Source organism: Thamnophis elegans, chromosome 16 (genome assembly GCF_009769535.1).
Source record: "Thamnophis elegans isolate rThaEle1 chromosome 16, rThaEle1.pri, whole genome shotgun sequence".
Classification (NCBI taxonomy): Eukaryota; Metazoa; Chordata; class Lepidosauria; order Squamata; family Colubridae; genus Thamnophis; species Thamnophis elegans.
Window position 1 is genome coordinate 2,705,532 of NC_045556.1, and position 15,473 is coordinate 2,721,004.

At 44.6% G+C, this 15,473-nt stretch overlaps 1 protein-coding gene across 4 annotated transcripts; it reads right to left on the reverse strand.

Moving 5' to 3' along the window:
- Window positions 1-24: 24 nt before the first annotated feature.
- Window positions 25-7,592, reverse strand: WDR61 (WD repeat domain 61). Of its 4 annotated transcripts, XM_032233513.1 has the most exons (11): window positions 7,531-7,591; window positions 5,946-5,994; window positions 5,809-5,836; window positions 4,867-4,972; window positions 4,513-4,685; window positions 3,083-3,231; window positions 1,866-1,959; window positions 1,508-1,601; window positions 1,064-1,156; window positions 388-466; window positions 25-282 (listed from the first exon to the last, which is right to left on the reverse strand). In XM_032233513.1, exons 2-11 carry the CDS (start codon window positions 5,955-5,957, stop codon window positions 193-195), a joined length of 918 nt encoding a protein of 305 aa, XP_032089404.1. In that variant the 5' UTR covers window positions 5,958-5,994; window positions 7,531-7,591; the 3' UTR covers window positions 25-192. The 4 variants fall into 4 exon arrangements, with proteins under 4 accessions (XP_032089404.1, XP_032089401.1, XP_032089402.1 ...); XM_032233510.1 differs by having other exon boundaries at window positions 190-466; window positions 7,531-7,592; XM_032233511.1 differs by having other exon boundaries at window positions 190-466; window positions 5,946-6,013; window positions 7,531-7,578.
- Window positions 7,593-15,473: the final 7,881 nt, after the last annotated feature.

Here is a 15,473-nt window from a genome sequence, read left to right on the forward strand (position 1 = left end):
GAGAGGAAAAGACCGAATCGCTGCCCAGATTCCACAGCAAGGGTTTATTTAGCTTTAAAATAATTTTTAAAAAAACCTAAATATTTTTCAGATTTCCCTCTATTAAGATTTTTCTTGACTGTTTTTTGTTTAAAAAAAGAATATCAAAATACTTTCGGGCAACCGAGACTGTAGCTGTCGCAAGCGGAACTCTTATACGGGACAATCGTAAACGTGGATTTCCTGATCGTCCCCAACGGAGACGATTTTTGAGCCGTTCCCGTTGTACTGCACGCCCCAGACCTACGGGCGGGAGAGAAAGAGGCCCAGCGAGTTAGAAAGAAGGACCGCCGGGGATGATGATGATGGGCTGCCCCGAAGAGCATCTCCGGCTTGTGATCTCCCTACCTGGTCTTGGTGGTCGAAGAAGGTGTGGGCGCAGGTCCTGGAAGGCACGTCCCAGACTTTGACCGTTTTGTCTGACGAGCTGGAATAATTTTTTAAAGAAAGGATCGGCTCGCTTAATTCTATAGGTGTCCTGCGGCAATTGTTTACTGCTCTTCGAAAATATTTATGGATTAGATTTTTATCTGCCTTTTGTACAATTAAAAGTTCACTGCTCGGTAGACGTGCGTGATAAATCTAGCAAAAGCCACTTTTAGAGAAATTCCTTCCCTTCCTTCCCCATCCTTCTCTCCTTCCTCATTTCCTCTTTCCTTCTTCCTATTCCTCTATCTTTCTTCCTTTCCTCATCTTCCTACCTTTTCCCCCTTTTATTTTCTCTTTCCCTACTATTTCTCCCCATTTATTCCATCCGTCCTTTCATCCTCCTATCTTCTCCTTTTATTTCCTTTCCCTATTCCCTCCCATCTTCCTTTCATCCTTTTCCCCTCATCTTCCTTCTCCCCCCTTCCTTCCCTCTATCTCTCATTTTCTCTTTCCCTCCTCCCGCTCCTTCCTCCATCTGTCTTTGTACCTTCTGTTCTTTCCTCACCTTCCTTCACTCCCCACTCCTCTCCGTCTTTCCTTCATTCCCTCTCCAAAATCTGTTACAATTGTGGATAGATTATAGCATTCTACTCACCTGGAAACAAAATGGGTATCATCAGGGCAAAAGGCTACATTTAATACCCAAGATCCATGGCCACTCAGAGTGCCCGCCAAGTTGGCATGCTGTCTGTTAATTCAGAAAACAAGATTCTGGGTTAGAGAAAAACATCTTAAAACGATTTTCGGAATGCGTTGCACAGAACGCCCACAAAATCCCAAGATACTTGTAGTAAAAGAGGTAAGAACAGACAGTTCAAACTAACAAGCTATCAATGACAGCTTGTAACTACAGTTAGACTTCTGGGATAGGAAAGAGACACATTCCCGTTTCAGGAGTCTTTAATTGCTTGGATTGAGAAAATTCGGGAGTTGGAAGCCGAAATTCAAAGGAGATAATGGGGAATAGAGCGGGCGGGAGCACTTCCAGAGAAGGGAACCGAAGCAGTAGATAAGTGGGTGCAGCAAAGGCATCACTCACACATCGTATATCTTGATGTAGCCATCATCTGATGCTGTAACAAGCAGCTGAGAGTCTGGAGAAAACGTCAAGGAACGGATAGGCATGGCGTGACCTGGAGAAGAAGAGAGAATCACTTCGTGTCTTTGGCTGCTTGAAATGTAATTTGCACCTTGCTCTATAAATCGGTTGAACTATTCCCAAAAATGTTTGCCAGGGGAAGATCCTGCTGGCAAAGATGATAGATAGATAGATAGATAGATAGATAGATAGATAGATAGATAGATAGATAGATAGATAGATAGATAGATAGATAGATAGATAGATATATGATATATAGATATAGATATATAGATACATCAGGAATTCCAAATCTCACCTTCCAGCGTGTGGACAAGTTTCCCGGTTGCAATATCAAAAATATTGATAATCCCATCGATCGCTCCACTGGCTAGGTATTTTCCATCTGGACTCTAAAACAATCAGAAACCAGTACTGACCCCGGCCTTCTCCCCCCTACACCACAAGAAGCCAAGATATTCACACCACACACTGCTATTCACCCTTTTGCGTTTACAGGAGGTGAAATTTGGCGACTTGACATTTTGGTTTAGTAAGCTTGAAAAGCCAGACAGAATTATTCGCAGTTCATATTGTTCAGGTGGCTGAAACGGGTGAAGTCACCACCTATGAAGTGTGTTCTGTGAATGCACCTACCAGCTAGAATGCAGAAGAGAAATGAGTCCCACCTAAACCTGGGATCACACAACATAGCAGGATAAGGTAAGTATGGATGCTGCCTATCTAATCAGCACATGGGACTTTAGGAAGGATTTCGGTGAAAGACAAAGCAGTGGTGGATCTATGAAAAGCACAAAATACACCTGTCCTGGTTTAGAATGCGCTGCTACATCCAGTGGGAAGGAAGCAGTGGAGATACATCTATAAAACCCACTAGGGGAGGGAGGGGGAGCTGGATTGATGGTTGACAAAAATATATCACTGGAGTGATGCCTTCAAAACGCCTTTTGAACGTTTCTGGATTCTAATTGTAGATTATATACCCTGGTCCCAAAGAACAAAAAAAACCTGCATTATCAATTTATTTATCTCTCTTAAAAGGACATGCCCCAGTTGTGAGGGAAAAGAGGACGGATTTATTTGGAAATTGTTTTACAGCACTGACACACACACACCCCAACCGTCCCTCTCTCTTCCCCCCTTGGGCCTTGCTGCTAAAACCGTGATAATTCAGCGCAAAGTTTCTGGGACGATCTTGCAGAGTGGGAGTGATGGCAACAGGTGACAATATATGCTTATATATGCTTATAAGAGCCGAGGTGGCGCAGTGGTTAAATGCAGCACTGCAGGCTACTTCAGCTGACTGCAGTTCTGCAGTTCGGCTGTTCAAATCTCACCAGCTCAGGGTTGACTCAGCCTTCCATCCTCCTGAGGTGGGTAAAATGAGGACCTGGATTGTTGTTGGGGGCGATATGCTGACTCTGTAAACCGCTTAGAGAGGGCTGAAAGCCCTATGAAGCGGTATATAAGTCTAACTGCTATTGCTATTATTAAAAGACAAGACAAGCATCTTACGTAAGCGATGCTGAGGATGAATTTCCCTCGAGTGTCCAAGGAATATTCCTTTTTTCCCGTCTCCACGCCAAATATGTTGACTTTCCCAATGTGGCTTCCGGTCGCCACATACTGGGAGTCGGGAGAAAAAGCCAGCGACCAAGCGTCCACTACAGCGGAGGAAGCGGAGAGAACTCTGAGATAGCGAGTAATAAGTACATTTATTTTTGTTATGCAATATTTGCATGCAGGTCTGGCAAGGAAGCAAATAATATTCTGAATAAGCAAACAGGAATTAGTAAAGCTGTTTTCAGGCCCAGTATTGATTGGTGTTTTTAACTGGATCTGGGCTATGAGGTTGTACGTATGAGAATGTATGACTATTATTCTCCTCTTCCTTCATACTATCTATCGCTCCACACTTATCTCTCCACACATGTTGCTTTTATCTTTCAACTTATATTGTTTTTATTGTTTCCTAGTACCATTTGATATTAATAACCTATGATTATCACTTAAGTGTTGTATCTTATGATTCTTGATGAATGTATTCTATTTTATTTTTCTTTGTGTACACTGAGAGCATCTGCACCAAAGACAAATTCCTTGTGTGTCCAATCACACTTGGCCAATAAAGAATTCTATTCTATTCTATTCTTCATTCCAATATTTATTGTTCTGTTCTGTTGTGTTCTGTTCTATTCTATTCTTCATTCCAATATTTATTGTTCTGTTCTGTTGTGTTCTCTTCTCTTCTATTCTATTCTTCATTCCAATATTTATTCTGTTGTTATGTACCCTGAGAGCATCTGCACCAAAGACAAATTCCTTGTGTGTCCAATCACACTTGGCCAATAAAGGATTCCATTCTATTCTATTCTTCATTCCAATATTTATTCTGTTCTGTTCTATTCTATTCTTCATTCCAATATTTATTCTGTTCTGTTCTATTCTATTCTTCATTCCAATATTTATTCTGTTCTGTTCTATTCTATTCTTCATTCCAATATTTATTCTGTTCTGTTCTATTCTTCATTCCAATATTTATTCTATTCTATTCTATTCTATTCTTGTTTCAATGTACACTGTGAATACATGCCCCAAAGGTGTTTTATTTTCCCCCCAAAAGGCAACTGGACTTTTTTTGTTCTTTTTTTCAGAACTGGGGAAACTTCTTGGATTAGAAGTGAAATATTTTCAAAGGAAGAAAAAAAAACCCAAGAAAGTCCAGTTGCCTCTTTGGATAAAGCACCTTTGGGACAACTGTGACCTGGAGGACTGGGAATCTCCACAGAATATTTATGGTCCTCTTTATTTATTTACTTATAAATAATTTTAAAAAAATAAAACAACAGAACAGCCACGGCAACAACAAAGGCAGCTCTCCTCTTTCATCTACTAATTAAAATGGATGGGCCTTTGATCATCATCAGGGATGGGATGAACATTACCTGGCCCAGCATCGATTGACCTGATCTGCTTGCCAGTGTCCAAGTCCCAAATGCGGATGTGAGCATCTAACGAGCTGGACGCAGCAACGGTGCCTGTATGACTGATGTCCACAGAAACGACACCCAGCTGATGGCCTTCTAAAGTCCACTTGAGGTCCAGCTTCTCCTCATTCCTTGGAGAAACAAAAAGAAAGCATTTCAGAAGAGTCCTCTCTCCCTATTTTTAACTTTTTATCTTTCAGTCTTGTTTTTGTAAGCCGCCCGGAGTCCTACGGGATTGGGCGGCATATAAATTTATTAAATTACAATTACAATACTACATGGCATTTTTTTAGAAAACCTCCTGGAATTTACCATTTCCAGACTTTCACCAGATCATCCAGAGAGCCTGAGATTACGGTCTCCGAGCCGTCGTTTCTGTTTTTGCCCCAAGCAACCGACCAAATTGCATCGTCGTGCGCTAAGAGAGAGAGAGAGAGGGGAAAAAAGGACGATTGCGTTAGCCTCTTCCAAGAAGCAAGTCCCACAGAGCAGAGTCAGCCTCACCAGCATGAAATCAGAAAAACCTTCCACAAGAGAATGCCAGGCTTTGGTGATCCGATGCTTTTGGGATCCTGACCCTTCCCCATCACCCGGGTAGTCTGGTGGACCACACCTTCTACCTGTGAAAAGCAAAGCTGGCTTGACCCTCCCCACATGACATGGGGCCCATGAAGGAGGTCCATCTGGAGGGGACAAGAAGAAGGGCCTTCTCCATGGTGGGTCCCTGCCTGTGGGAACATCATCCCCAAGAAAGTAAGATTGGCTCCCTACTTGATAGGCTTTTGAAAGATTTGCCAGTGGATCTGGGCACCCCAGGATGATATAGAGGCCCTCAAGTGATTAGTTTGATTGTTGTTGCCAAGGCGATGGGGATTATTGCAGTTTTATCTATCGCTGTAAACCCCCCAGAGTCACCGTAAGCAAGTTGGGCAGCCATATAAATGTTCTTAATAAATAGAATACATATATAAATGTTAATAGAATACATATAAATGTTAACGGAATACATATATGTGTGTGTGTGTTCTTAATAAATATATTTAATATATATATAAATGTTTTCAATAAATGGAATATATTTTCAAAGCAAGATATATCCCTGTTCCATCTGTGAACTTTCTGCACCTGCCACCTTATTTATGTTTTATTCATTTCATTTTTATTACATTTATGGGCCTCCCCTCTTTGCCACCAGGTTAACTCCTTAAAAAGCAAACACACCAAACACAATTTAGAAAGGCAGGATTTCCTTACCTTGTTCTTGCTTGAAGAGGATGCTATACTGAAAGGGGGGGAAAAAACACAGCAACCAATCAGCCCCTCAATCCTCTTTCCTTAAAATAACACGTGTGAAATAACACGACTGGCTGATGACGGTGCCTGGTCCTTACCTGAGTTGTCATTTTTCCGGCTCACAAACTCACCATGCGCATCAAAGCTCTGGAAGAAGAGGAAAGTGCTGAGGGGAGGGGGAAAATTATATATATAAAATCATGAAATCATGTTCTTGACTTTCTAGTGTATCTAGTGTATTAAAAATTGAATGGGGGAATTGATGGGATAGATAGATAGATAGATAGATAGATAGATAGATAGATAGATAGATAGATAGATAGATAGATAGATAGATAGATAGATAGATAGATAGATAGATAGATAGATAGGGGGGATACACACACACACAATTTATACACACACAATTTATACACACACAATTTATACAATTTATACACACACACAATTTATACACACATACAATTTATACACACACAATTTATACAATTTATACACACACAATTTATACAATTTATACACACACACAATTTATACACACACACAATTTATACACACACACAATTTATACACACATACAATTTATACACACACAATTTATACACATACACAAACATAATTTATACACACACACAATTTATACACACACAATTTATACAATTTATACACACACAATTTATACAATTTATACACACACAATTTATACAATTTATACACACACACAATTTATACACACACACAATTTATACACACATACAATTTATACACACACAATTTATACACATACACAAACATAATTTATACACACACACAATTTATACACACACAATTTATACAATTTATACACAATTTATACACACACACAATTTATACACACAAACAAGTTATACACATACACAAACAATTTATACACACACAATTTATACAATTTATACACACACACAATTTATACACACACACAATTTATACACACATACAATTTATACACACACAATTTATACACATACACAAACATAATTTATACACACACACAATTTATACACACACAATTTATACAATTTATACACAATTTATACACACACAATTTATACACACAAACAAGTTATACACATACACAAACAATTTATACACACACAATTTATACAATTTATACACACACACAATTTATACACACACACAATTTATACACACATACAATTTATACACACACAATTTATACACATACACAAACATAATTTATACACACACACAATTTATACACACACAATTTATACAATTTATACACAATTTATACACACACACAATTTATACACACAAACAAGTTATACACATACACAAACAATTTATACACACACAATTTATACACACACACATAATTTATACACACACACAATTTATACAGATATACAATTTATACACACACACACAAACATAATTTATACACACACACACGCATATAATTCACACGGACACGGACACACAACCATCAATTCCGCCATTCAGTTTTTAAACTTACCATGGAAAAGATACCCTAGAAAGCCAAGAACATGATTAAAAAGCCCCAGCCCCAGATGTGGGGCGGGAGGGGGGGTTGCGAGGCCCAGGAGTCCAGATGTGGGGGTGAAAGAAGGGGTTGCTATGGAAACCGCCCCCTCCCTTCCATCCGCTCCCCCAGCAACTCACCCGCCGGGGCTGCCCGTCGCCGCGCAGCGCTTGAGGCGCCCGCTGATGACGACACGCCTCGACTGCTAGAACGGCGCGCGGCGGCGGCGGCGGCGGCGGCGGCCAAAAGCGCCTCTCTGCCGCCCCTAGGCGACGCGGCAGGGAATCGCAAGACCGCTTTCTTTGGCGCCTGGACCGCGGGGCTTTGGGTGGGGGAGGCGGCGGCGCTGGTTTCTCCGCCGGGGCTCGAGGCTTCCCCGCCCGCGATGGTCCCTCGGAGCGCCGGTAGAACAGGGGAGGGGTCCCAGGAAGCATTTCCCAGCCCTCCCCTCCCTTGCCAGGCCGAGCAACCCTGCAGATCCTGCAATTCCCGAGAATTGCATCAGGGACCCAGTGCATGCGCGTGCATGGGTGTGCATGAGCGTGCATGCACACCCGCGTGTCCCCTGCTGGCGTACTCTCTGGCTTTTTTTTTTTTTTGCTTCTTGGCTCGTTCTTGGATTTTCCCGGCTGGAGCCCCCAAAAAGCGCCCCCCACAAGCTGGAAGGGGCAACTTGCAAAGTCTCGGAGCTCTTCCCCCCCCCAGCCCCAGTACCTGCCCCCTCGCTGCAAAAGAGCCCCCTCCCCACCTTTGCACCTCACTCTTAAGGGTCCCCTTCCTTCCTCGCGGAGAAAGAGAGCAAAGGGGGGGGGTTTCCTCTAACGGTTATAAGTAGAGGACTCTCTGCAATGGGTCTCTTGGCTTGTGGGTGGTAGTGGCTTCAGCAAGCCCAACCCCCCTCCTCTCCCCACCCCCGTTCAACTTTTCCCTTCGGGGGGGGGGAACCCCTAACTGGTATTTGCACATCTGGATCCCTCCTGCCCCACATCTGCAGCCTGGCCCTGGCCAGATGTCTTCGGTTCCCATTCTTCTCGGCCTGAGTCAGCAGGGCAGATTGGGGGGGGGGGGGAACCGTAGAAGGAGACTCCAAGGAGCATGTTGGCTTTTCGTTTGCGCATCATCCTGGAACATCTGTGTCCTTTCCAAATGCCTTTGATATGCCTCATAAACCCGGCTGGGACCAGCTGGAAGGGGAGAAAGGAAAATTTAAAAGCTTCTGTTCTTTCAGCAGATCTCACTGACAAAAGGAAGAGAAGAGCAACCTATTCGTGTCTGAATAAAATGAAGTTAACTTTTTTTTCTCCCTGTTAGCATGGAAAGCTTCCCCAATTCTTCGGGCTGTCCAACCTTATTTTGATTTTAAGCAGCTTCAACATCCTCTGTTGATCTGAAACAAATTGCCCGCTTCCTTTGAAGTTAAACACAACTTTGGCAGAGCCAAAACATATTATATTTCTGGAAGGCCAACAACTGTGATGAGAAGGAAGGTTATTTCTTGGTTATTCTTCAGCAGGTTGACAATTTGGGATTGGAGCCGATCGCCCAGCGCAAATCTTGGATGAAAAGATTGGGATAGTCATCAGATTTTTCCTTTAGATATAGATATAGATTAACAGGACCTTATAGGTCATCTATTAGTCCAACTCACCCAAACAGAAGACCTTACACCAGTGATGGCAAAACTTTTCGGACAAATGGCAGCCCAATTTCTTCTTGTCCAATCTTTAATCTTTGTGATGTCCAAGTTGAGTTTGCTTAACTGAAACTGGATTTCTGACTTCCATCCCCCTTTTTTAAAACCACGTAATTCCTTTCAACGCACCCATGCGGTCTTATCAGCCGACATTCGGATGTCTTGTCAGTTTATTCGCTCAATTAAAAAAATAAATCCGGAGTCCCTTGAAGGGGCCGCCTTACATTTTGTCTCCCGGAACTGAACTGTCCGATGACATATCGAACCTTAAAGTTGATGCGGATATAATTTTGATAACGCCTTTTTTTTTTTAAACCCATCTGGAGCGAGCTGGAGGTTTTTTGAAGAAACATCCCTGTGTCCCTTGGGGGGGAATTTGGATCTTTCCTAATGTGCAATAATTGAGATAATTGGCTGGATGGGGTTTCTAATTAGGACAGGAAGATGGGCTAACCTTTCACGGACAAATCTCATTTAGGGAGATGAGATGAAAGAGGCTCCCTTTGGCATATGGAGATGATGCTTGATGGGCGATGAGGACAATGCGGCTTTTAAAAAAAATCTGTTGGAGGATGCGGAACAAAGGTTCGTTTGCAAACGGTTCTATTCGGCTTTATTGTCCCAAGGGAGCTTTTTCCAAAAGGCAACTAAACTTCCTTGGATTTGGTTTTGGTTTTCCCTTCAAAACGTTTCGCTTCTCATCCAACAAGCTTCTTCAGAACTTCAAGGCGAAAACAAAACAAGAAAATCCGGTTGCCTTTTGAAATAAAGCACTTTTGGGACGGCCATAACCAGGATGACTGAGAATCTCCATAGACATTGCAACTTTATTCATCATTTGCTGAGCTTGTCAATCGGAAAGGTCGGCAGTTCGGCGGTTCGAATCCCTAGCGCCGCGTAACGGAGTGAGCTCCCGTGACTTGTCCCAGCTTCTGCCAACCGAGCAGTTCGAAAGCATGTAAAAAATGCAAGTAGAAAAATAGGAACCACTTTTGGTGGGAAGGGAACAGCGTTCCGTGCGCCTTCGGCGTTGAGTCATGCTGGCCTCATGACCACAGAGACGTCTTCGGACAGCGCTGGCTCTTCGGCTTTGAAACGGAGATGAGCACCGCCCCCTAGAGTCGGGAACGACTAGCACATATGTGCGAGGGGAACCTTTACCTTATCTAAGGAGCAGATTAAAAAGAAAACTTTTAAGATGCTCTTGAGGTGCAAGGCCAGCTATTGAAGTGATAAACTTAATGAATGTTTTGTTTAAAACATTGCTGTTTTGGATGTAAGGGGGAAAAAGGTATCCTAGAATGGATTCAGGCTTCCAATGCTCTGTGCAGCCTTGTCTGTTCTCTCAGCTTCTTCTAATGCAGTGTTTCTGGATCTCAGGAACTTGAAGATGGGTGGACTTCAACTCCCAGAATTCCTCCAGTCAACAGTCTTAACATACTCAACTACATCTAAAGTCAGCATCCAAGTTTCATCCCAGGGGGTTGATAGCAATAGCCCTTAGACTTATATACCGCTTCATGATGCATTACAGCCCCCTCTAAGCGGTTTACAGAGTCAGCCTCTTGCCCCCCAACAATCTGGGTCCTCATTTTACCCACCTCGGAAGGACGGAAAGCTGAATCAACTTTGAGTTAGTCAGAATCGAACTTGTGGCAGTGGGCAAAGTTAGCTTGCAATAGTGCATTCTTAACCACTGGGAAGGAAGGAAGATAGCAGCACCTAGACTTATATCCCGCTTCACAGTGCTTCACAGCCCTCTCTAAGTGGTTTACAGAGTTAGCCTCTTGCCCCCAACAATCTCCTCATTTTACCCAAGGATGGAAGGCTGAGTCCACCTTGAGCCTGGGGAGATTTGAACTACCAAATTTTAGGCAGCCAGCAGCCAGCAGAGGTAGCCTGAAGTACTGCACTCTAACCACTGTACTGCCACTCATCTTCCTTCCTTCCTTCCTTCCTTCCTTCCTTCCTTCCTTCCTTCCTTCCTTCCTTCCTTCCTTCCTTCCTTCCTTCCTTCCTTCCTTCACAATAGCCCATAGACTTATACGCCGCTTCATAGTGCTTTTACAGCCCTCTCTAAGTGGTTTGCAGAGTCAGCCTCTTGCCCCCCAACAATCTGGGTCCTCATTTTATTAATCTCGGAAGGACGGAAGGCTGAGTCAACTTTGAGTTGGTCAGAATCGAACTTCTGGCAGTGGGCAAAGTTAGCTTGCAATACTGCATTCTTAACCACTGGGAAGGAAGGAAGATAGCAGCACCTAGACTTATATCCCGCTTCACAGCCCTCTCTAAGCGGTTTACAGAGTCAACCTCTCGCCCCCAACAATCTGGGTCCTCATTTGACCCACCTCAGAAGGATGGAAAGCTAAGGCAGCCTTGAGCCATTCAGGATCAAACTGCTGGCAGTAGGCAGAATTAGCCTGCAATACTGCTCTCTAACCACTGCACCACCATGATCCTCTGAGAACCCATCCTGTTATCCTTTCTATCCCTCTAGAGCTGCAGAGTTGTTCCTTCTGTTCCAATAAGAGGCTTGGGCAGCCAGCGAGAGAGTTTTTGAAAAGTCAAGATGCCTACTCAAAACTCCGCCTCTTTTACATGCACCACCCGGAAAAGAGGAGAAGGACACACCCTGGATAAGAGATGGGCAACCACACTTGAGCTGATGCCCTCGCCAAGCCAACTCTTGCCACGTTAGCAAGCCACGGTTCCTCTCTGCATTAAACATACTCCTTAACAAGCATGGTATTGGACCTGGGCACTTGAGAGACCGCCTGCTGCCGATCACCTCCGCCAGACCGATTAGATCCCACAGATTAGGCCTCCTCCGAATCCCATCCGCCGGCCAGTGTCGACTGGCGACCACCCGGAGGAGGGCCTTCTCTGTGGCTGCTCCGACCCTCTGGAACGAGCTCCCCGTGGAGATTCGAACCCTCACCACCCTCCAGACCTTCCGCAAAGCCCTCAAAACCTGGCTGTTCCGACAGGCCTGGGGCTAAAGAGCTGTTGCCCCCGTCTCGAATTGGTATGACTGTTGTGTTTTTAATCATGCATTGTTTTTTTTATGTCGTTTTAAATTCTTGTTTGTATCCCCTTTCCCTGGTTGAGTTGTGAGCCGCCCTGAGTCCCCTTCGGGGGGGGGGGGAGGAAGGGCGGCATATAAATAAAATCAACATTCAACATGTACACAGGACCTGGTGAGAACATATTGGCAGCCACAATGCTCCATCCTGCCCCATCGGGGAATCGATTGAATAAATCAAAATAATCACAATGCCCATCAAAATCAGAGGGGGGGGGCTTCCACTGTAACACGGGGGGGGGGGAGCTGTCCTCTTGAACATTTTGACTATAATCTGCAAAAAGTTGCGTTCGGTTTTGCCACTGAGAACACGCAAGAATATCCCAGGACATTGGAAAGAAAGAACCCCCCCCAAAAAAGAAGGGGCTTTCCTCCCCCCCCCCCCACTTTCTGCATATATTTTTTTACAGTCTCCATTTCTGGCTGCTGTTGCTCTGGGTGCAAAAAGGCGCTGGCAACGGTGTCATTTTAATGAGGGCCTCGCTGCACAATGGGCGGCTGGGCAGAAGTGGCCGAGCGCGTCTTGGGTTGCATCCGTCAGATTAAATTCCCCCGATTGTCACGTCCGTCCGTTCGTGGGGGAGCCCCCCCCATCCATTTCATCTGTCAGCGAGATGTACGGCCGCCTTCCTGCCCTTCCAGATGGGTGATCTATCTGCGTCGCGGGCCATCCATCACTTTGAGGTTGGATTTGTCCCCTGCCATCTCTTGCTCGGCTGGCACCTTCCTAATTCGCCCCCCACCCCCGCCGTCCCGGCTGATCTTCCCTGACTCCACCGTCGCTGGTCAATAAACCCTGGGGGTGGGGGGGGGTACTCGGAGAGCCATTAGGGTGGGATGATTGAGTGACCCCCTGGCTCCAGCTGCAGCACCGCAACACCCGGTCCTTTTGTCTGGCCAGGCCTGGCCAAAAAGAGGAGATGGATGGGACCCATCTGTAGGGGAGAAAGGAGGGCCAGCGGGAGGGGTGGGGTGGGCGACGCGCTGGTTTCAGGTGAAAGAAAAAAGAACGTGCGTTTCTGGATCTGAAATTGGGGAGGGGGGCGATGGAAGTTTGTTTAATAAATGAAATAAATGGAAAAAAGAGCCTGATTTGGAGGCCAGGGGGAGGAAGGTTATTTTATTGAAAACGCCGCCCCCCCTCAGGGGAAACAGGTGGTTGGGGTGGGCGAGGTACCAGGATGGAGAAGAGCGGAAACCTTGGCATGATTTTTCTTCCCTTCCTTTCCCTTTTCTCTCCCTCCCTTCCTCCTTTCCTTCCTTCCTTCCTTTCCTTCCCTTCCATCTCCTTTCTTTTTCCCTTCCCTTTTCTCTCCCTCCCCTTCCTTCCTCCTTCCTTCCCTTCCTTTCCCTTTTCTCTCCCTCTCCTTCCTTCCTTCCTTTCCTTTCCTTCCAACTCCTTTCCTTTCTTTTTCCCTTCCCTTTTCTCTCCCTCTCCTTCCTTCCTCCTTTCTTCCCTTCCTTCCTGTTTTCCTTCCTTCTTTCCTTTCTCTTCCTTTCCTTCATCTTCATCTTCCTTTCCTTTCTTTTTCCCTTCCCTTTTCTCTCCCTCTCCTTCCTTCCTCCTTTCTTCCCTTCCTTTCCCTTTTCTCTCCCTCTCCTTCCTCCTTTCCTCCCTTCCTTCCTTTCCTTCCCTTCCATCTCCTTTCTTTTTCCCTTCCCTTTTCTCTCCCTCTCCTTCCTTCCTCCTTCCTTCCCTTCCTTCCTGTTTTCCTTCCTTCTTTCCTTTCTCTTCCTTTCCTTCATCTTCATCTTCCTTTCCTTTCTTTTTCCCTTCCCTTTTCTCTCCCTCTCCTTCCTTCCTCCTTTCTTCCCTTCCTTCCTTCTTTCCTTTCTCTTGCCCCATCTTCCTTTCCTTCCATCTGTCCTGTCCCTTCCTTTTTCCTTCTTTTCTCTCACTCTCTTCTCTCCCCCCTCCTTCTCTCATCTTTCTTTCCTTTCCTTCCATCTGCCCTTTCCTTTCTTCTTCCTTTTTCTGTCTCCTCCCTCCCTCCTTATTTCTTCCCTCCCTCTCTTCCTTTCCTTCCGCCTGTCCTTTCCTTTCTTCTTCCCTTCCCTTTTCTCTCCCTCTCTTCCCTTCCTCCATCTTTCCGTCCTTCCTACCCTACCCTACCCTACCTTACTCTCCCTGGATTTTGGATATTAAACCTGGATAACCCTTTCTTTTAACTGACTACATCTACCATCCCTTACTTTGCTCCCTTCCTCCCTCCCTCCCCTCCTCTCCCCTCTCTTCCCTTTCTCCTTCCCTTTCTTCACATGCCTGCAGTTTGAGGCAGGATGGCAATTATGTTCTCTGCACCAGGACTGGCTCAAAGCAGGGTCCTGTATAAGGGGCAGGGGCACCGCCAGAAGAGAGAAACCGTTTCTCTTCAGGATTCAGCATTCTCCGTTTGTTTTGAAACCTTCTGTCCTTCTGTGGCGGGATTCCAAATGCAATTTGGGCTCTCTTGGATGGAAAAATGGTCTGGCCATCGAAGCAAGAAAGGATGGGGGAAGGTGAAATCCAGGGGTGTGTATGTTGGAGTGCTGAAGGGTATGAAGAACAGTTGTAGGAATTGGGAATGTCCAATGAAAAGAAGGATTAGGGGAGACATGATAGTAGTCTTCCAGTATTTGAAGGGCTGCCCCAAAGAAGAGGGAGTCAAACTATTCTCTTTCATATTCTATTTTATTCTATTCTATTCTCTTTCATATTATTCTATTCTATTCTATTTCTATTATTCTATTCTATTTCTATTATTCTATTCTATTTCTATTATTCTATTCTATTTCTATTATTCTATTCTATTTCTATTATTCTATTCTATTTCTATTATTCTATTCTATTTCTATTATTCTATTCTATACTATTTCTATTATTCTATTCTATTTCTATTATTCTATTCTATTTCTATTATTCTATTCTATTTCTATTATTCTACTCTATTCTATTTCTATTCCTATTCCTATTCTATTCTATATTCAGCTCCAAATATCTACACTAGAAGGGAGGGAGGGAGGACTAAGCGGCAGGGAAGATTCCTGAGGAAACCCACTTCCTCCTCTCGTATTTTGGAGAACCCCCCCACCTAAGCCCCCTCCCCAGCATCTTTGCACCATCCAGCGCTGAGCAGAAGGGGAAAGTGTGTGTGTGTGAGAGAGAGAGGGGCTTCTCCCCCCTTCTTCCCCATGTCACCACCACCTTCTCCATCCATGAATCTTCCCTCTGCCTCCCAGCTGCAAAGCGAGGTACAATTGGGGTGGGGTGGGGGGCTGTGTGTGAGTGGTGGTGGTGGGAGGGCGCTGCGAGGAAAGGCAGGGAATCT

Bases quoted from the DNA above. Each gene is read 5' to 3' on its own strand.
- WDR61 (XM_032233510.1), bottom strand. The intron at 4,686-4,866 runs GTAAATTCCAGG...TGTTTCTCCAAG, and splicing joins CTGGTGAAAGTCTGGAAATG to GAATGAGGAGAAGCTGGACC. The intron at 1,960-3,082 runs GTAAGATGCTTG...TGATTGTTTTAG, and splicing joins TCATCCTCAGCATCGCTTAC to AGTCCAGATGGAAAATACCT.